Consider the following 22,500-nt stretch of genomic DNA (forward strand, 5'->3'; position numbering starts at 1 on the left):
CTTTGGCACTTGCTGAGAAACAAGGTTTATTTAAAAAAAAAACTAATGCCATTGATATTTAAACACCAGTGTAAATTAATAACATCTGACACTTTGCTTCTACTAACGCTAAGTCGGATGTAATGAAAAAAAAAAAAAAAAAAAATTACAGTAATTCCTGTATTTATGACTGGTTTAAATGTTAGCTATTTGAGACTAGAAACAGCGAGATTTAGGGCGCTAAAACATTTTCTAAATTAAACGAAGAAAACTAATATACTATATAAAAATGACTCGTCTGTTGTCTTTTGATTTCGAGGCATATTGTAGTTTGAGGCACAGTTTTTTCTTTTTCTTAACTAATGGAATTGGTAATATGTCTGCTCCCCCCATGAACCCTCTTTTCTCGCTTTTCCAAGCCGCCTTCATGGAAAATGGATTAAGTAAGATTGCTATAGTTCTGTAGATTTCAAGCAAAGGATTCTTCCTCTTTGTCTAAATGATTTTCCTCATCCGCCACCTCGTCTTCCTCCTCTTCTTGGGGATCATTTTTGAAACTGCCTTTCGTGAATTTCTTGAGTAGTTGCTGACGATGCTTAGGCTTGATGGTTTCTCCGGAGTTGTACTGCGACAGGCCCGTAACGAGAGCAGCCGCCAGTTTCTCTCTGGCCTGTTCAGCCTCTTTCTGCGTCTGTGCAAGGCGCGACGTCCAGTAGGCCATGTCCTCTTCTGCTGCATGCAGAGATCTCTCCAAGGTTTTCCATTTGTTTGTTGGTCTGGTAAAAAGAGGATTCATCAGTAAAAGAGACAAGATTATATTTCCTAATAGTTAAACCTGCAAATAGTATAATTTTACAAAGGCTGCATAAATAGCTAAATAAAAAAAAAACGAAGAAAAATAAACAAAACCCGCTAAATCCAGGAACTTGTTGTTTGAATTCCCTCAGTAACCAATAAGTCTTGCGTGCATTTATGCAAATCTGACTTTATTAACGCGAATTTAGATATACGCAGTTTATGCACAATTGAATTCATGAAAGCTCCAAGATAGTAAAGTTCATTTGAATTTTAGTACTTTTTACATTAGGATTGCAAAATACATCTTAAATGTTTAGTAGACTGGGAGGTTAAAGTGGCTGCTTTAGTACCTAGGATCTCTCTCTCTCTCTCTCTCTCTCTCTCTCTCTCTCTCTCTCTCTCTCTCTCTCTCTCTCTCTCTCTCTCTCTCTCTCTCTCTATGGTTTAATTCCAAAGTGAGGTGAAACACTTCAGAACATTGTTAACTTCTGTTTTGCCTCCTTTGACCTAATCAATTAATTATAAACATTTTGGTTAGAGGACTGTAGTTGGTACAAAGGCAGACTGGGGAAGAGCAGGGGTTAGGAACTTCATCCCTAAACTTTCATATTTGCTGAGACGTCTATGACCCAGCATTTAGCCATTCCCTCAGGAAAAGTCTTTGTGGTTTTATACGGACAAATACATTTGTATGTGTATATTTGTATATACTATATATATATACGAGGGCGAGCCAAAAAGTTCTGTAACTATGAATTTCTCAACAATCCTCCGTCTAAGTCAATACACTTTTGAAGACGGTGTTACCACGTCATTAACCCTCCTCTATAGAACTCTATGTCTTTTGTTGTGCACCATGTAGAAACGGCAGTTTTCGCCTCATCAGTGGTTTCGAATCGTGTTCCTTTCAGTTGTTCTTTAAGTTTTGGGAACCAAAAGAAGTCTGAAGGGCCAAGATCAGGACTGTAAGGTGGATGAGGTAAATGTTTCCCAACGAAATTCTTGTAGAACAGCTCTTGTTACCCGCGGAGAATGTGCTGGTTCGTTGTCGGGGTGCAAGAGAACTCTGTGGTGCAATTTTCCTGGTCGTTTTTTCAATAGGGTATTTTTCAATTTCCTTAAAACATTTTAGTAATATGCCCCCGTTATCGTTCTTTGACGTTCTAGAAAATCTATCGGGATTACCCCTTCACAATCCCAAACCATGGTAACTCACCTGAGCCGACGTCTCTGCCTTGAATTTGATTGGTCCAGCAGAACCCCTCGGAAGCCACTGTTTTGACTGGATCTTGCGCTCTGGATCGTATTGTTAAATCCAAGTCTCATCTCCAGTTATGATTCGTTCCATAAAATCTAATTCATCAAGTTTAATCTTGCTTAAAATGACCATGGAAATGTCAGCTGTGAGCAAACTGATCCTCACGCAACGCTTTTGCTACCCACCGAGCAGGAAGCTTACTGAGAGCAAGATGTTCATGCAAAATTGAAAATGCTTAACCATGTGAAATTCCCACATCTTTGGCTATTGCGTCAATCGAAATCCCACGGTCTTCAACCAACCTTCGAACTTGAGCCACAGTCTCTTCATTTGTTGAGGTTGATGACCTTCCCTCCCTTTGGTCATCTTTGAAGTCCTTTCTACCTCCCTTGAAACGCTTGATCCATCTACAAACTGTAGTTTTGTGAGGGTCAGCATCCCTATAGACTTGTTGCAAAGCATCAATGATCTGAGAAGATGTCCAATCGAGCTTTGTTAAGAATTTGATGTTAGGCCTCACTTCAAAGGTACCTTAACAATACAGCTGGTGTACTAGTAATGAGTGGACTTGTCCGTAGCTCACTGTCCAACTCATGCAAGGCTTAAAGAGAATTAGGATGAAAGCTCACTTTATATATCAACAGAATGAAATGTTAATATATTTGAAACTTTGGAAAGATCTACGCTTAAAAACAATTTATATGAAATTAGCCCAATTTTATAATTAGTTTAATGATAAAAGTAACCAATAACTACAAAAAGTAGCCCAAAATTTAGCAAGTAGCAGATTGTAATATTTTGTATCAGACAACCATAAAATGTAGACCAATGCGCAATTCTGGCTCCGTAGGTGTCATCTAATGTTGGCTACTTGTTTTAACAGGTTTTTACTCTAGTCAATTCAATGACCCGTGAAATACAGTGAGTGTAGCAGAACGTTTTGACTCTCCCTCGTGTCAGTCGTGTGTGTGTATGTATTGTATGTATGTGTATATATATTATATATAGTATATATATATATATATATATATATATATATCTATATATATATATATACACACACGTATATATATATATATATACATACGTGTGTATATAGTATATATGTATATTAATATATTACACGTCTTATTGTATTGTGTATGTGTATATATATAGATATATAATATATATATATATACTATATATAATATATACTATATATATATATATATATATATATATATATATAATATTATAATATATTATTATAGACTTATATATATATATATATATATATATATATATAATAATATATATTATCTTATATATATAATATATTATATATATTAACTATTATTCTTATATATATTATATTTGTAATTTATATTTATTTATATTTATATTTATTTATTTATATTTATATTTATATTGAGCGGCTAACCTCAGGGCTTTGGCCATTTGAATCAACTTTCCTCTGTTGAGGTAAAGTGAGGACGTTAGTGGACATGAAAGAAAACAGTTGGATGAGATGAGCTGATTTCAAATTACTACAATGCAGCATAGAAGTATTGGTCTGGCGCGGAATGTGGAAGTAAATAGAAAAAGTGGTAAAAGGGTTAGCATAGATGGAACATTTCATTCTCCCACAAATTTTTACTTAACTGCTCTCTTTGTTTCTTTCCCTGTAGAACCTTTCATCCTAGGTTAAGCTTTTTGTTTATTGATCTCTGCATTCACTTCAATGTAGAATGTTTAATTCTTCCTCAAGTTTATGCTCGGTGTTTCTGTATTCACGTCCTTGTAGAACATTTCATTCTCTAGGCCTTGCTTAACTTTCTCTCCAGGTAGAACTTTTGATTCTACCAGAAGTTCTCGTAACAAATCTTCGTGCATTTATTGTCCTTTAGAACTTTATTTTCCCAGAGAGTTTACTCTTACCTCCACCCTTTTGTTTTTATTACCTCTCTCTCTCTCTCTCTCTCTCTCTCTCTCTCTCTCTCTCTCTCTCTCTCTCTCTCTCTCTCTCTCTCTGCAACTTGTGTTAATTTCATTTTATCTTGTGGATAACCTCATATGGTCTCATTCCACCTTCATTGTTTTTATTTCTTTCAACCCTTCTAGATCCACAAGTGGTCTGGTGTTCCTGTGACCTCACCATGGAGTTTTATGGAAGCCTCCTGTAGTACTCCTCCCGCCTCTATGTCTGTAACTGTAGCGAGCAGTTCATCCATTTTCTTTATATGCTATTATCCCGTTGCTGTTATCATGCTCAATTATCATTATTAAAATTACTGCCACATTTCACATTTTAACTTAAATTTCAAGGATGCAAACTGTGAACAATCATATGTACCTCCTGCCACTGCTCCCCTTACTTTAATCCATTAACTTGCTGTCCCTTCCATTCTGTACGAACTCACAATCGAACAGACTAACGTTCTTGCTATCCTTAAGTTTGTTTGAGTATTCTTTTTTGGAAACAATGCATTTCAACCACGGGAGCGCCTCTCCCAGCACGTTTTCGTAAGACTAAATTATTTCTGTGTAATTATAAATTATGTATATATATATAAATATACATTATCATATATATGCATATATATATATATATAATACAACAAAAATATATATATATATATATATATATATATATATATATATATATATATATATATATATATATATGACTTGATCACGAAATATATAAAACGTGATGCTGTGTATAAATAAAGGTAATGCCACGGAGGAAAATGAAAAACGAGAACTGCCGAGATCTTTCGGTCTTACGACCCTTTACTGCCTTCAGTAAAGGGTCGTTGAGACTTAAAGACATCTGCAGTCCTCGGTTTTCATTTTCCTCCGTGGCATTACCTTTATTTTGTACATACCATCACGTTTTATAATTTCGTGATAAAGTTATATACATACATACATACATACATACATACATGGTACACATAAACAGCTATTACGATCATAAGAATATCATCTACGTTTGGGAAGTGTTCCTGATTACAAATTTAGAATGGAATATATTTACTGGAATTTAGCTGCACTTGCATAGCTCGATTCCATATTTTGTTTCGGGAACGAATTGAAACATCCTGTCATATTTCCGAAACTTCATTTTGAATGTTTTTTTTTTATGTGAATCGTAAGGTAAATATGGTGGGTGGTATTATGCGAGGAACATACATACTAAGTTACTTGAAAAATACCTAATTCTGTGAGTTCGTCGTTTATTTGTACATTTCTGAATACCTGAGATCTTCAGCCGTGGCATTAATGGACTATACATCATGGAAATCGTATTAGCTAAAGATATATGAATACTCATTTGGGAATTGGTCTGTTTTCTGTGAAGAGGCAAATAGTAATACAGTGCAAAGTTGAATGCATAACTCAGAATATTTCACAAGTAGTGCTGTTAACCTGCCATTTACGAAAATACTACTAAAAGAGCACGAACAGCATAATGAGGTTTTTATTGCATAGATAATTCGTACCGCCCATGGACACAGCCTCACAGTATTTTTTATAGCAAAAGTAAGGAAACAAGATGGCAGAAGCATTTAGAAACCAGATGCATCAGTGATGATAGATTTTATGATAGCCCTAGTTTTTTTTTTATTCACGGTTTCTGTTTAATAGAAACTTTGTAGCTTTGCTCGCATATGAATTTATACGTTGTTTTTTTTTCTCTTTGTCACTGTTTAAGCGATGCATGCAGAGGTAACTTTCCATTTAGTGGAAGAGAAAATTCTCGCGGTCTTTGTAAATAAAATATTATTTACCTTATTTTGCTGCGTCAATGTTCCATTTTAACTTAAAATGAGAAAAGACTGAACTAGTGATGTGCAAGTTCTTCCTTGGATAATGCAATGTTGAACCTCATGGTAGAGATTTTATGGCAGTAACATTTAGAACTTTGCTATATGACGCCCATTGTAAAACGTTTATTTTAGTCTTCTCAACCTAACTATAACCATATTTATTATAGATTTAACAAGGACGTTTTTCCCTCCCCTTGAAGAAATTCTGCCGAAGGTTTGTTTTGTCAACAGAGGAAGTCTGTGAATGACACCGCTGTCACTCTGGAATTAAAAAAAAATATATATATTGTGTTACAAAATCTGACAGTTTATTAGCGGACTTGTGGGACTCGACAGTCGGATCGTGAATTATTAGCTAATTTATCTTGCTTATATCGATTAAAGTATTTCTATGCATGCGTTAATGTTTTGGAATTTATAAATCATCATTCATAGATTAGACAGTGTTCGTCGTCCTAACTGAAATTCTGTTTGTTTCCTTTGTTTATCTTTGCAGATCATTTTAGTAGGCTAAGCTTCTTGCGGAATAGCGAGGTTATGTTTGGCTTTTGGGTGAAAACATTTCTCGAGAGACGTACCATATTAAATTGAGTAAACTGCCTTTGAAACGCTCTTCTATAGTTAGTGGAATCGGTAGGTGCATACAATAACCTAGAGCAGGAACCGATGCTTGCGACGTTGGACTCGTGTTGACTAACCACCCCGACTCTGCAAACACATTGTCACTTTTGTCAAGATTCTCACATGCCTGTTTTTTTCTTTTATCTTGTTTTTTTTCATAAGAGTCAGCTATGGTGTTATGGTTGAATAAATGCCAATCCCTCCAGCTTCTGTTGAGTGGCAGAGCTTCTGCTTCAGGGTGGGAGAACTGAATTTCTACCCTTAATGTGAAATAGAGGTTTGGCATCGGTTGGGGAATTTTTTCCTTTCAGTACTACTGTTACTGGCTGCACTATTTGAAAACCCATGTCCTCTTGCATCATCATAGAAAGTTTTGATGTGCAGTTTCTTAGTCTCATGAAACAATCTGTAACTACATGTGAATGATTATCCCCCCTAGTTTGCTGTCAGCTAGTATAGTCGAAGTCTGGAAGGTGATTCTGTTGTAGCTGTCACCATCATAAGTAGAATGATCGCGATAAAATTACAAATGCGATCCATATCCTCTCTTAGCTGCATGGTGGGCAAGATTTCGAGGTTTATGAAATTGGCTCCAGTTTCATAGCAAACTGAGAGGATGTTTAGGAGCTTTTTACAACCATGCTGCTTGTGTGTTTTTAAAACGTCCACAGTTATGGCCTAACATCCAAACACAAGTAAGGTGTATCGTTCTGCAGGCCTTCTGTTTTTAGAACATATCTTAGGGCATGGAACATTCCATATATCTTTTTTAGGTAGCAGAGACCTTTAACCTGTATTTCCAAATGACTTCCAAGGTTAGGAATTCCCAAATTCTTTGCATGTCGTACTCTAGGAAGTCATTGTCCTCTGAGAGTTGTAATATATCAGCTGATGAGCCCATGGACACATAATCCAAGGACGACTGAAATCTCGGAAAATGTGTACAGAACTTATTTTATGATTGATTCATTTGCTATCCTTTCATAATTTTTAGTAGAAATATCTGTTAACCTAATGACAGGTGTCACTGCTTGGAGTTTTCCCTCTATAATTCCATGAATGGATGTGTGGCTGGAGTTTTACTTCACAAACATCTTGTTAAACAGTTTTATTTTTATTTCACAGTGGAATTCAAGTAACATGTTACAAGTGCATTGCTCTATAATATTTCCAATATTCGGAAATGTCTGTAGCTTCGCTATGGTGTATCTTGTAGTACCTGTATGGTGTGTTTCCTCCTGACCCATGGCCGCGATCCAGTTGTTGACTCAACCTGATATTCAGGCCAAATAAACTCCCCTTTTTGCTCTTGAATGAACATCTGTTTACGATGTAATCATTGGCAAAAAAATTCTTGTGTATTGCAGATACTGTCGATACGCTTGAACTGGCTACCTCAGTAACCAATTGAGGCTAGCGTAACAGGCTTGATCCATCTGTTTCATTCAGACATTTTAAACTGAGCGTTTACTTGCAATTTCAGGTATACCAAGCTCTTAGAAGTTGACTCCTCTAGTCACATGTGTAATCAATTCAGCAAAGGGAGTAGAAACCGAGTTGTGATATTGGTGTATGAGTTATTGTATGACCCAGTTGAAGACTGGTAGATTTAATAATGGCTTGCTATTCTCTTTTAACATTGGTATCACCTCTACAGCACAGAAAAAAATGGCAATAGGTAGTTTTTTATGCCGTTTCTCTGTCAGTTTTGCTATTCTTAAACATGAAGGTTAAATAGGTAGAACTTACTTGGCATTCATTGACGAGGTTTGTTTATCGAGTTCCGCCAAGGAGGCCTGAATATCCCAAATGGTTTCCTCCAACGCAGACAGCTTCTCCTGTATTCTGGCCGTGGCCACTTCTCTGGACAGTAAACGGCGCTTTGCCAAGAAAGCGTTGCTGATGTTTGACAACACTGCTTGTTCTGCTTCCTGTGTTTGAATAAAAAATGAGGTTTACTATTTACAACGCATGGTGCACAATCACATTTATGGCATCATATTAACGAAACAATATTTCCATAGCTTGATGAAATTGTAAAAATATAGACGTATTTCGTGCTGACTTCTAGAAGTTGAGATTTTGTTTTTCACAACCAGCGTTAAATGTGCATCATATATATATATATATATATATATATATATATATATATCTATATATATAATAATATATATACGTATATATAATATATATATATATATATATATATATATATATGATATATATCTAATATATTGTATATATCTCTTATTTATATGTATATATATAATATATATATTATTATAATTATATATATTACTATATATAATAATATATATTTATATATATACATATAGATATACAATAATAATATATATATATATATATAATATCTATATATATATAGGGGGCAATATATTGTATATAATATATATAAATATAATATATATTATATATATATATTATAATATAATATTATAATATATATAATATTATATATATTATATCGTTGATTTTGCCATTGTGAAAGATTGTTTACATGGAATTGGAGAATTGCATTTACTGGCCTTGCGCATAGCTTACCAATAAGTATATTTCTAGCCTTGTAAGTATACAGAAAATGTTAGCTACTTTTGGCGTTTTATATTTTTAGTTTTTAAGAATTAATGTTTTCGCCTAAACTATTGCACACGAATCGGAAATTGGTAAAATCAAGAAACGTGAAACAATGTTCTCTATAATTATTGTTTATATCCAACCTCCCAAAGTTATGCAATTGTTATTATTTGTATAGTAGGTATACTTGCCTTGCCTTTGCACTTGAGCGTTGTATCGTGGCCTAAATATTTTAACGATTAAATTTTATTTTATTTTATTTATTTATTTTTTTTTTTAGTTCATAGTAGGACGATTTTCCATGACATGCAGTGAAACCTTGGAAATTTGTTCAAGTAAATTTTGAAGGAAGCGCAACTGGAATTTCTTCTTTCTCGCAGAGAGTGAAACTCGAATAATGGCACATGAAAGCAATACTAAGTGATTAGCTCATTGAGTGACACCACACACAAACGTTTTTGAGGGCATAAGCAGAATAGAAGCGTTGAGAAAGAGGGTCCGATGCTCTCTGAAATGTTCCAGTTTAGAATATTTCCATATTTAATTACGCCATTTCGAATGGGACGTATCGTTTTACGTCAATTATTCGGCAATAATTTAATTATGAAATGGAGAAGCTTTTAGAGAGACCATTGTCTCAAAGTCATGTCGAGTTTTTACAATGAGTCTGAATTAAGGTTGTCTTGAATAAAATTACAGAAGGAATTTCGATTCATTACTGTTTTTTTCTCCCTCGAAAAAGTTTTTCACATATATAAGCGTTTCCCTTGCATAAGTGACTCCATTGATAGTAGCAAAGAACTTAATGCACACTTCAAGATAATATCTGTTGTTTTAATCATATCGAAAATATGTTTTAGTCTTATCGAAAAATAGGTAAAGCCTAATGCTTCTGGCGATTTTGGTATTTTAACAGCAAGGGAAATGTAGATACGGGACTTAGGAATCCATATCTAGTTATGTGATTGTTTAAAATCCGTTTATAGTTAAAAATAAAATTTAGCAACCAATTTATTGTACATTTATATAAAACGATTTCCTAAAATGCAGAAGTGAAAGTGATAACTTTTTATAAGGGATGCCTCGATCATGTTTTTTTATTTTATATTTTTTTTTTTTACATTAGATGGTTTTGTTGCATATCAGTTGCTGATTTAGACTCGATATTTGAAGTTTAGGTCATGGTTCTACCATTTGTAATGCTCTCTTAAGGCGTGAAGCATATATTCAGGTAAAAAGCAAATAAACTAAAAACGGAAGCAGAAGCAGAGATAAGAAAGTATGTAAAAGTGTCAATTGAAAGGACCCCATCCGAGAATATATCTTTTTCATTAAACCATAAAGATGTTCCTGAAGTTCAGTGTCTGCTTGATACTGAACGGATTTTGCTGCGCTAATGACGTTTCTATTTGAAAGAAAATAACCCAGTGATTGTTTTCCCAAATTCAATGAACTGTATAATGTTTTCCCACATAAAATAGGAATTCTTCCACTTGATCGGAATTCATGTGATACGTAATGAAAAATGGTGGTAAATTTAAGCGTAAAACACGAGATGTGAAATATATTTCAATTTCGGACCCTCTTGGTTGGATATGTTGATGACTTGAATTGTAGCATTAGTGCTTGCAGAGTTACGAAGGCAGCATGTGTGCTGTGTAGATGGTAATTTTGCCCAACGCCGACACTTAACTCGGAATATTCTCAAAAGTTCCATAAATCTGTCATACACTTACCTATTCCTTGGAAATGTAACCAAGTCGTTTTCAGTGGTTTATCTTTCATTCATTAGAAATTCACTTGATGTCTTTTTATTCGGAAATTAAAGAAAATAGAGAGAACAAAAGTGAACGGGAATGATGTACTTAAAAAAGGGAAAAAGTATCACCTTAGCAACCATACTTAGGAGCTTTTGCATGCAAGATCAAGAAAAGGTAAGACTATAAAATAGTGGTAGGTGTGGCAGCTTGTGGTGGCTGAAACAGAACAGTACGTGCAAAAAATAGTTAAAAGTGAAGACAAGCTGCATAAATAAAAAAAAGTAGCAATGCAGGCTATAATCATAAGTTTTGCTTATTACAACCTTTCGTTCTTTCCGGTCCTTTTTCGGATTTTCCTCACTCTGGTCAGTATTTTGGCCCGAGTCCGAGTCCTGCCAAGCGCAAATTCTGTCGTTATATGTATTTCCAACTTGGTACAAAAGACAAGCTAATAGGTTAGTATAAAAGTGAAAAAACGTACATAGTTGACACACATGCAGTAAACGAAGCACTTAGAGGTGGCAGTTCTATATTAATATTTTCAGATATGAGTGAATGAGTATATACGGCAAATCAAGCAGCTTTCATTGTCTTCCATGGTTGTGTTCATTCCTTTCTCCAGTGAAAATTTTATATTATTGCTATTTGCTGACAAGTAACCCAATTTCTTTCCAGGACATTGAGGCTATGTTATATTATATAGTAAGCAATGTATTGATAGATTTTGGATCAGACAAGGAAAATTTCGTTTTAAAATTAAATACTGTGAATGATCATGTATAAATATTCACTCCATCGTTTACAATTCTTTCTTAATGGGTCATGAAAACCTCTGCAAATATATAATAGAAAACATGTAGATAGTTCTAGAAAGACTCGATTAGTTTAGTATAATGATAGGGATTAAGTATTACCTGTGCTATGTAGGGTCCTCTCCAGCAAATAACAACTTCACTGTCTCTTTCAGGGTTTACTTGATTAATAAGAGCACGCGAGACAACACCTTTGTCCTCTTCTTGAATATTACTCCTAGGTCTGCTGTTGATGAGTTTACTAGTGATGAATTCAGGTTCCGGTGAGGAACATGGGCTGTTTGCAGTGTAAAGGATATTCTGTGTGCGTCGCAAAGGGGATTTTAGGGGACTCGAAGGCTCCTGTGTTGTTGCGTCATTGTTGGTGTCATTAAATGTACTGACATTGTTTATTGAATCCAAAGAAGATGAGTTAGTTAAAAAGGAATCAGAACTATCTGTGACATCTTTCTCAAAGTTTCTCCTGAGGTCTCGAACAGGTGGGAGTTTAAAACCATAAGCATTATTTGAGGATGAAGTATTTGTATTGCCAGTTGTGCGATCAGAGACTGAATTGGCTTGCATGTGTGCTGGTAAGGTTGTTGAAGAATTAGACAGATCATTGGCTTCCTGTGAAGAGGATCTTGTGCTCCATCGAGCATTAGATCGTCTTCCAGGTGCACCTTCAATGGATCGCCTCTTCTTGATAGATTTCTTACGGGATATGGGTGTTTTTGTTGTAAGTTTTCCACTTTTATTCTCTCCACTTACAGAGCAAAGCAATTCAAACTTTTCCCTTGTAGCAGCCACTGACCAGGTTATCCCAGGCAAGTCTTCCTGTGATGGTTCTAAATCCTGTTGTTTAGTTTTGTTATCTTCATACCATTGTACAACATCAACTTTTTGGAGTTCTTGGCTGCCGGTCTTTTTAGATTCAATGATTTCGACTTCCCGAGGCTCGTAAGACACAGATTTTTTGGAGCGGTTATGAGATGGGCTGCCAGCTGGTGACATTCCGCTCGATGGGCCCTTTTGGTAGAAGCTTTTATTGATGTACGACTGGTTACGAATTATGCGGCTTGATACTAAAACATTTGTGGCATCACTTGTGCCAGTATCCAAGTTAATATTGGCTTCCTTTGGTTTTTCTATTAATACTAGTTCACTTCCAGACCTCTGTAGATTTTGGGTATGGTATGATTTTAGTTCACTAGATTTTCGTAGATTGGATTCACTTGCACTCAGAACACGGCAGCGATTACTAAGCCGTTCAAGTGGTGGGTGGCAGTTTGCATGATAGTCCCGTTTAGCGGGATTATTGACGGAGGGGTGGTTCCCTACCACATCATTCCCGTTAGGTTTTGTTTTTATAAAGTGATCCTGACCAGAAAGGCGTCTGAGAGGTGGGTGCTGTCTGTTTTCTAAACTCTGCCTTCTGTTAGGGGAATTGATCATCTCTTTTTCATTCGTTGTGTCTTTGTGCTCCCTCCATATTTCTTGTATGTTGAGTTTGTTAATTTTTCTGGTCTTCTCGCTGTCTTTTTCCTCTTGAGAATGTTCAGCTTTTAAGCTGTCTAATACCGGAAGTTGGTGATTTGATTTAATCGAGGGATTTCTTGGTTGCTCGTTTTTCTCCAGTTCGTTCATTTCGAATTCTTCGACAACATTCTGCCTTTTCTTTTTGAACCATCCATCACCAGTGTCCTCATCTATTTCACCTGTCGATTTATTGCCGTTAACTGCTTCTTCATCATCAGGCTGATTGTGTTTCTTTAAATCTATGTTTTTAGCATTGACCTTTTCAGCTTGGGCTTCCTCATGTCCATTTGCAAAGTTATGTGTAATAGCCGTGTTCTCCTTTTCATGGGATTCTTTGCTGTTCTCGCTGGTCCCTGCGCTCTGGTCCTTTGAAACGTCTTTTTGGGGCGATGGATACAGGATGAGTCCTCTTCTCTGATTCTCGGGAGTCAACTTGATGACTTCATCGGACAGGACGTTGATCCATCGCATCATTTCCTCACGAGTAGATAGCTGTAAAGGCGAAATTATACAGTTTATCAATCACAGATGCCGAAATTAATTGCCTTAATGGTTCATTAATGATCTGTTAAAAAAGAAATTTGTTAGTCCTTGTTTGCTTCTGCTTATATGCTTATATTTCCTCCCCCCCCCTCTCTCTCTCTCTTCTCTCTTCTCCTCTCTCATCTCGCATCCTCTCTCTCTCTCGTCTCTCTCTCCTCCTTCTCTCCTCTCTTTCTCTCATCTTCTCTCTCTTCTCTCTCTCCTCTCTTCTCTCTCTCTATATATATATATATATATATATATATATATATATATATATATATATACACACATATACATATACATATACATATACATACATACATATACTATATACATATCAGAATTAAAAACTAAAGAGCAACGTTACCTTTTATTTCAGAAATATTTGTTGGCATGTAAAATTTTTAGTGACAGCAAATTGTAAGAGATAAATGTTTGTAATCTTAGAATTGTAAAAGCGAACACAAAACTAAAATGAAGGCAACAAATAGGAAACAACCACCACCCCACACGCACACGTTGCAATGAAAATAACGAAAAGGCAGATATATCACTGTTCAGGGTTGCTTTCTTATTTGTGATGATGGTCTTGGAAATTCGGATTAACATATCACCATGCTTCTTTCAAGTAGTGCAGTGAAAGCCTGTGTAAATACATAGCAATTTCACAAGTTAAAAATGTCACCAATGTTGGAGCTCGTTTTCAGAACCAGCATGTTACCAGTTGAACTTAAAATGACAATATTAGTGCTGGCCATGGACTTTGGGGTCCCCGTGGAGAAGTAATGTAAATGATCATGATCCTTGGATTTTCGATTTTATTAAAAATCTTTTAAATCCATATCAGGATAACGGCCAGGCAATACTTTTCTTGTAGCAATTCTTGAGAAATTACTTTTATAATTATTACTTATAAAGGGTTATGATGAACTGACATCCATTCCACGGTGAAAGTTGACTTTGTGGTAAGAAATAACTTGTTCATATATTTTCTACATTTGTTGAAGGTGACATCCTATGGATAACCATTACTTTTAACAAGAAACGTAATTTTGTTACAAAGAACTTTTAGGTAAAGTATGATGTTAATGTATATTAAAAATTCATTCTCAAACCTTAAATGTAGACTCTTCTAAATTCAGGGGGCATGGAGGTGACAAACAAATTACTTTCTAGTACTGTTAGCGTGGCATGGCAGAAAAAGAAATTTTGTATTCTTCCTCTTTAATGTATTATTCTCTTCCTCATCTACCTCATGAACGGTAAATATATTGAAGTTGGGATCATTTTGTGTTCAGGTATTCCAGGAAGCCCCAAGCTTAATCTCCTTCTTTAGGACCAAAAACATCTTACTTGTACTTAATGTACAAGAGTGGTCTATACCTTAGTGAGGACTCTCCTAATTAGTTTTGTTTATGGTAGGATACATAGCAAAAAGTTCGAATTAAGTATACTACTATTTGTCAGTAAGTTATATTTATTGCCTGGGTGTATAGCAAAAAGTTTGAATTACATATACTACTATTTGTCAGTAAGTTATGTTTATTGCCTGGGTGCCTAAAATCCTTTTCTGGTCTTGCTACAGAGTGATGTACCATTTTGATACACCGGTTCTTTAGCGATCTTATAATGTTATTAGAATATTTGAGAAAAGGTAAGTTACATGAGAACTAGATAAAGAAAAAACGCAACTGGAAAATCTTAGGTAAGGAGTATTTTTGTCCAGATTGGTATCCTGTAGACTTAAGCTTGTAGCTGAATGTTCATGAATCTAAAGCGTTCTCTTCATATTTAGTTCAAAGACCCTTAGACTTCAGAGAATATTTATTTTTGATGTAAGGGTTAAAAGTAGCACGAATAAAGTCGTCCAGATTATGGCGACACTGAAGTCCAATGCCAGTGATCTTTTTGGGTTTTTAGTGCGAGTCTAGACTCTACAGTATGTTGGTGGAAGTGTGATTGAGTGGGCGACCAGGGCAGTTAAGGTATGGCTGGAAGAATATAGAGATTTGAAAGAGTGAGTGAAAAGAGTAATTGATTATTTTTGTTTACGTTTAGACTCTGGGAGGGAGTTGGTGGGGATTTTGATTGGAATGCCAGATATGACAGACTGATTGGGAAGGAACATTGATAGTTTGAAGAAAGAGGAGCGTATGGATCAAGTGTGAGTGTGTGCGTTTTCTCTTTTTATGTGAGAAGTTTGAAAGTACTTAAAGGAAGCCCTGTATGTGACACGCATGTAAAGTTTTAATGAAGGCGACAATATATGGTACAAAGAAAGATGGTTTTGAGGGGAAACGCATGCATATGTATGTATGCGTATACATAGGTGTATGTATGTATATGTATATATATGTGTATGTATGTATGTATATGTGTATATACGTAATTTGTGTGTAGTACTGTGTACACTAAATTCCTTTTGAAATTTACAGAGATTAAAGGTTACAGATAAATGAGCCGTTGAATTTACCAAATAAGCAGTTTTTGTCTGCTATGTAATGATGATGAGCATTGGCAGATCACAGTTATAACTCTGAAAACTCACCTTGATGACCATCATGCATCGATTAGCTCTCGCGAGAGATAGCGCATTGGGATGTACACCTCCTACCAAGGGGGTAACGGAGAGGCCGACGAGAGACAGTCTCGATGTCGGTGAATTTGCTTTCGGCATGAATGCCAGCACGTGCCCGTCTCGCACCTCAATGCGTCTTGGGGACACCTTCCCGCTAATGCTGCCTCCCATCTCCACGGATCCTATTGGTTGGAGAGAGATGGATTAATCATGGCGAAAGAATGTAGGGAGAGGGTAGGGTGGCGGTGAGGGGAACACCGGGCATGCTAATTGAGAGCGCGTCAAGTTTATTGGTGGGATTAGGTGCTTTTGCAATTAGTAATCATAATGTCACTTATTGAAGATAGTTGGCAGTATTTCGGAAGTAATACATATTAAGCTTTTCGTTGATACCGTTAGTTTGATAACGCTAGATTAGAGTGTTCATTTATTTGGAATCGGCTTTGCGCAAATGCTTGGTGAACATTTATCGAACAGAGTGAACTTTCTAGAAAATGGAAGTAATGAAGGACATGATACACCCACACGTATATATTATATTATATATAATATATTATATATATAATATATATGTATATATTATATATATTATTATATATATATATAATAAATAATAAATAAATATATTATTATATATATATATATATATAGTATATATAATATATATATATATTATATATATATATACTGCAGACAGTGCTGCTGTAGATCCAGAGGGATGATGACTCGTTTAATTCATCAAGGAAATTGGTCCTTTATTGAGGTGATTATCCTGAATCAGGCATAAATGACAATCATTGTGTTTATTGCAGCACCTGGATGATATGCACCTTTCCCTACAGAGAAGCCCATACTTCAAGTGTGCACTAGTAGTATTGTGTTTGAGAGCGTTAATTATCATTTAATTTAATAAGATAGGCAAGGTAGCTTAAATTTAATGTTACTCGACATGCCTTAATGTAAGTACCATTTGTTAGTTTTGCTAATAAAACCAAAACGTGCAAATTAATTCAAATCTGTCTTAAGCTTTGAGGATGGAGGTATGATGCAGTCCCATGTGTCATTGTCTTAAAAGCCTTACTGCATCTACTTGATTTTGACCTCATATTCGTACCCCAGTGCCAGTAAGCAAGCTTTGCCACTTTAGAAAATTTATAAAAAAGATGATTGTTGACTTGAGTCCTCCGATGTGTTCTGAGTTGACTTTTGAAAGAAATCTATAAACTCAGAAGAGGTAAGTCCTATAAACTCAGAAGTGGTAAGTCCTATAAATTAATTTTTTGTCACGCTAGGTGTGACAGACTGATTAATAAGCTGTTTATGATAGAATTTGAATTATTTGTACGGTTTTTTATTTGGAGAAATATAACTTTAAAGGTTTGGAAGGAAAAGGAAAATTATAAAGTTTACGGTTGGGTGTGGAAAACATGTATGAAAATCTCAATCAATTGGATCCTGATAGGGATTGCCTGGCAAACAGGTTCGATTTATTTTCGTAATGAATCAAAAGGAAGTCGGCTAATTAACTACCTGGGTCCTTTTGCGGTCTTCCCAAAGACCTAACAATGCTCTCCAGAAAGGAATCATGAGTGAAAGGCGGATGTTTGCTGGCTCTTTCTTAACCACCTCGTTTGACAAAGACCTGTCGTCCTGTTTTGGCAAACGCACATTTATATTTTCTATATATGTTTATGCTGCGTGCACAGACACTTGAGGACCAGGAATTATTATTTTTAGGGCTTATGTTGGTAGTCGAAGATCAGTAGTGTTTATCCTTGTGAGAAATAATAACATATATAGAAGAAATAATTTTAAAGGAAGTAAATGAATGAATGAGCATGAGTGAATGGCCCCCCTCTGTATAAGCGAAGAGTTTGTAGCGGAAAGAGAAGAAAGAAAAGAAATATATATATATATATATATATATATTTATATATATATATATATATATACGCATAATAGATTGAGCTAAAAATATCCTTTTAATATCTAATTCGCTCTACCTTGGAATTAATATATAGACCAAATTGGATATTAAAGGACATTTGTAATTTAATGCATGTATGTATATGAATCACGGTGATGTGATAAAAATTCATATGATATATATATATATATTATATATATATATATATATATATATATATATATAATATATATATATATATGTATATATATATATGTATATATATTATATTTTGTTTGTTATTTAAAAGTCATGATAAGGAGAGGAATAATAGGGAAGGCTTTGTGTATAGAAATGCTTGTACGTGTGTGTGAAGGGTGTATTATAATTTTTTTTTTTTGAGAGAAATGTTTAATGGCAAAGTTCGATAATGAGCAAACAATTTAGAAAATCCATTGTATAGGATAGATAGAATCGCAACATGTGAAATGAGGAAAATGTAGTGTGGATGATGTTTTGTTAATGACTTTATGACGTTTATAACAATATTAGAACATACAGGGAAACGGCGGGGAAGAGCATATACAGAAAAAACTCTCGGTTTAATGTTGGGGACAATATGGATGGTTAAGGTTTAAAGGTATAGGCACTACAATTTTTATTGCTATTAATACTATTAATGAACACTATTGGAAAAGACCGCCGAAAGTCAAGCGGTTGAAAGAAGATTGTGCTGAAGTAGAATATTGGCTATTAATTTATGAAGACAAGTGAAGCCTTGGTGACCATGTTGTTATTGTGGTTGAAATTATGAACTGGAATAAGTTTAATTGGATTAGAGCAGGTGAATTTTGCAAATAAACGAAAATGCAGTAGTTGTGGAATAGGAGGAGGTAAAATTGTAAGCGTAAATGACTTGCCACGTCAGCTTCCATTCGAGGAATCTTAAGTATGGGTATGGAAAGGACTTTAGAGGTAAAGATCAAGTTAAATAGAGAGGTTCATTGCACGCAGAGTAGGTTTTGCTCTTTACGATCAAGTTAAATAGAGAGGTTCATTGCACACACAGTAGGTTTTGTCTCGTAAAGAGAATAAAAGGAGGTGAAATGTTGAAACTGGAGAGGATCACTAATGTGCTGTACTGGCTGGCGTAGATGACGTGGTGTTAGAATGAAATATAATTAGAGTACAGATTGTTTGCAAGGTAGTTGGGTTTATGCCTGCTATGTGTATGCCATGCGTAATTGTTGATTAAAGTGTTGTGAAGCATTCGTGAAACTGTATATTTGCTGTTGGTTGCACTATGAAGATAGAAACCTCATTCCAAATGCATATAAAAGAGAAAAATTAAATAAAAGAGTATAAGACTATAACACCTGGAGACTTTTTTTTGGGGGAAAAGTCGTTTATGTAAATTGTTATACATATGTATTTATATGCATATAATAATTTTTTCACATACATTTTTACTCTAAGAAGATGATGGCTCCAAACGTTGTATTTCCGTTGTCAATCAATACAATGGAAAGGTATTGCTACCCCAGTGCCCCGCGCTTCCTTAGGAGCATCCGTCTACAATCTACTAAATATCAGGTAGAAAATTCACTGCTCAGGTTACGGTGGCTCATCCTGCTTTAAGATTAATTCTCGCTCGGGATTCAGAAGTGGGTGGAAATTATGTGGGCGAAGAAAAGTTGTTCTAACAAGCAGTTTTATCTCTGCCGCTAAGCAAAATTAAAATCTGTACAGAGCAGTCCACGAACAATTATCTGTGGCCGAGCTTGGCGAGTTAAGACGTGAACGTCTCTGTCTCTTCACCCCTTCCAAATATGATAATTAGTTCCATAAGTTTATTGTAGGAATATCAAGATTATTGTCAATGATCTGGAGTTTTTCGTATAGGAAATTTCATGACAGCAATATTACCTATTCATTTTTTAGGTGATTTCTGTGCGTAGAATCACAAGCATGAATATCCCTTGAATTATTTTTATGTTGATATGAGATATTATTAGTAGTTTATGCTATAAAATAACACCTTGATTTGTATTTATATAAAAATTTTACTTATTGTATTGATATATAAAAATGTTACTTATTGTATTGATATATAAAAATTTAGCTTATCGTATTTATTTATAAAAGAAAATAGCTTATTTTACCTGAAATAATGAGAGGGGCTGTTAAATCAACTGTTGGCTGTCTTTTCAAGTTTCCATGAGATGCTGGAGGCGTCTTTTTGACACTTCCGTTCTTGTCTAGTTTTGGAGAGGGTGGGTCCTTTTTATTGCCACTTTCCACTTTTGAAGATAGTTCCTTATTAATAGCGTCCACTTTTGTTAAAGGTAGATCCTTTTTGCTGATGTCTTCTTTTTTAGATGGTAAATTCTTTTTATTTATAGCCTCTTCTTTTGGCGGTGCCGCATCCGATTTCTTGGAGGGACTTGAAAAAATGTTAGAGAAAATGCCCCTTTTCTTAGCTGGAGATGTTGGCCCGTCGTCTGATTTTTTCTTCGTTATTGACTCTGATGATGCTGGTGGATCGAATGCCTTGTGTTCTATTGTAGTTGCGTCCAAGTTAAACTGAACTTTTTTGGATTTCCCGGTGCTAGGAGCTCCTTTCTTCTTGATAATGGAACTGACTCTCTTGAGGTTTGCGCTTCCGTAATTTTCTTCTTCGTCCTCGATTTTGGCCGCCTCATGAATAATTTTTTCTTGAATGATTTCTTCCTTATTTTCTTCTGTATTTGCAGCTTCTGCACTTCCATTTGGATGGTTCTTTTTGTCTATCTCCCGTGAATCTTCGTCATCTGCAGAAACATTTTGGCTCTGAATGGTATTTGGAGTGTCGTTAATCATGTTATCGTTAGTCTGCACATTATTTTGTGTTTCATTGTTACCATTTCTACTTAATTCTTGGTATAATTGCTCAAACCTTTCGTCATTATCACTTACGATGTCGTCGGACACCGCTGAGATCTTTGAATCTCCTTTATATTGTTTACCAATGTACCCTCTGTCACTGCAGAGCACATTAGAGGTTTCTTTATCACATGGCCCATTATCTGGGGATGGACTTTTGGTGGAATCGTCGCTAAGTGGAGAATCTCCCAGGAGCTTCCTCATTCGCTCGGGTGATTCAGCTTCAATGATTGAGCCTCCACTGTTAGATTCAATGGATAATCCTCTTTCTAACTTCATCTTGCTAACTAATTCAACGTAATTATTGTCAAAATCTTGGCTTTGAACGCTGCTGTCTTCTGGGTTTGCTATTGTTTCTTGAAGATCAAGCCCTTCTTGCGGGTCAGGATTAACCTCATAAAAACCTTCACCTTCGGTGTCTTCATCAGAACTAGAATGAGAACTGCTCGGTGTTTCTGAAAATGTATTTTCACTTAAATTATCTTTGTTGTTGTACTGTGAGGAACAATCGTCATGTTCAATACTTCCTTCTGTCACTACAAGTTTAGGGATGACATCCCTTGACAGATACTGCTGCACTCTGTCACTTGTAAAGTCCGACTGTTGAAGTGAGGCTTCCTCTTCTGTCTTACAGACACTCCTCTCATTTCCAGCTCTATCAGGCACTGAGGAACTGCTTATAGGGCTTCCCTCACTCACGCTCACCCGGGGTGGCTTAGGAACAGGATTAACCTTGTCTTCTGAATCTTTGTCGGGGGATGCCCCCGGGAAGTGTGATGCCCCTGAGTCTGAACCCGTATAAGTGTTGATGGAAGGCGAGATGGCTGATGAAACATCATCCAGGTGATTGCGCTTTTCCTTCTTTAGATCCTCGGTAGATACATATAATGGGTTTGTCACAGTGCCTGTTCCTTGATCATAGATCGATTCATCAATTTCTTGTAGGTCTTCTGGTTTTTCATTTTCTTTCTCTTCTAGAGGTGGTTCGCCATTGTTCAGTCCCCCCAGACCATGCTCTTCTGACGTGTGTTCCTCGTCGTCTTGTTCTGCGGATGTCTGGGCGCTTTGAGCTCTGTTCCTTTCCTCTTGTTCTTTCTGCTCTTGTTCTTGTTGTTGTCGTAGATTTTTCAGAAGCATGATTGCATCCAGTCCGGTGACAGTTGCTCCAGACGACGATAATGCCTGAAACAATGGAAAATTGCAGTTTATTTTGAAAGGATATTAATAAATATACTGATAACATTTTGTGTGACATAAAGACAATGTTTTGATGTGAGTAAAATTGTTAATATTATTTTCTGACCTAACCTGAATTCTACGACGTATACAGTATATATTATATATATATATATATATATATATATATATATATAATATATATATATATATATTTAGGTATAAGCCACGAAGGAA

General features: G+C 35.5%; 1 protein-coding gene across 10 annotated transcripts in view; it reads right to left on the reverse strand.

The window, feature by feature from the left end:
- The window catches only part of LOC135212043 (myb-like protein X), a 92,072-nt gene that overhangs the window by 772 nt on the left and 68,800 nt on the right, over positions 1-22,500 (reverse strand). For 6 of the 10 annotated variants that reach the window (XM_064245350.1, XM_064245352.1, XM_064245351.1 and 3 more), the window contains 6 exons: positions 20,328-22,269; positions 16,230-16,441; positions 11,741-13,648; positions 11,150-11,218; positions 8,221-8,402; positions 1-755 (listed from right to left, as the gene is read on the reverse strand). The exon at positions 1-755 is cut by the window's left edge and continues 772 nt beyond it. In XM_064245350.1, coding sequence (XP_064101420.1) covers positions 449-755; positions 8,221-8,402; positions 11,150-11,218; positions 11,741-13,648; positions 16,230-16,441; positions 20,328-22,269 — 4,620 coding nt within the window. In that variant the 3' untranslated portion in view covers positions 1-448. Of the gene's footprint in view, positions 756-6,428; positions 6,559-8,220; positions 8,403-11,149; positions 11,257-11,740; positions 13,649-16,229; positions 16,442-20,327; positions 22,270-22,500 lie in introns of those variants that run through there. The other 4 variants (XM_064245354.1, XM_064245359.1, XM_064245360.1 and 1 more) reach the window with 4 other exon arrangements.

Source organism: Macrobrachium nipponense, chromosome 40 (assembly GCF_015104395.2).
Source record: "Macrobrachium nipponense isolate FS-2020 chromosome 40, ASM1510439v2, whole genome shotgun sequence".
Taxonomy (NCBI): domain Eukaryota; kingdom Metazoa; phylum Arthropoda; class Malacostraca; order Decapoda; family Palaemonidae; genus Macrobrachium; species Macrobrachium nipponense.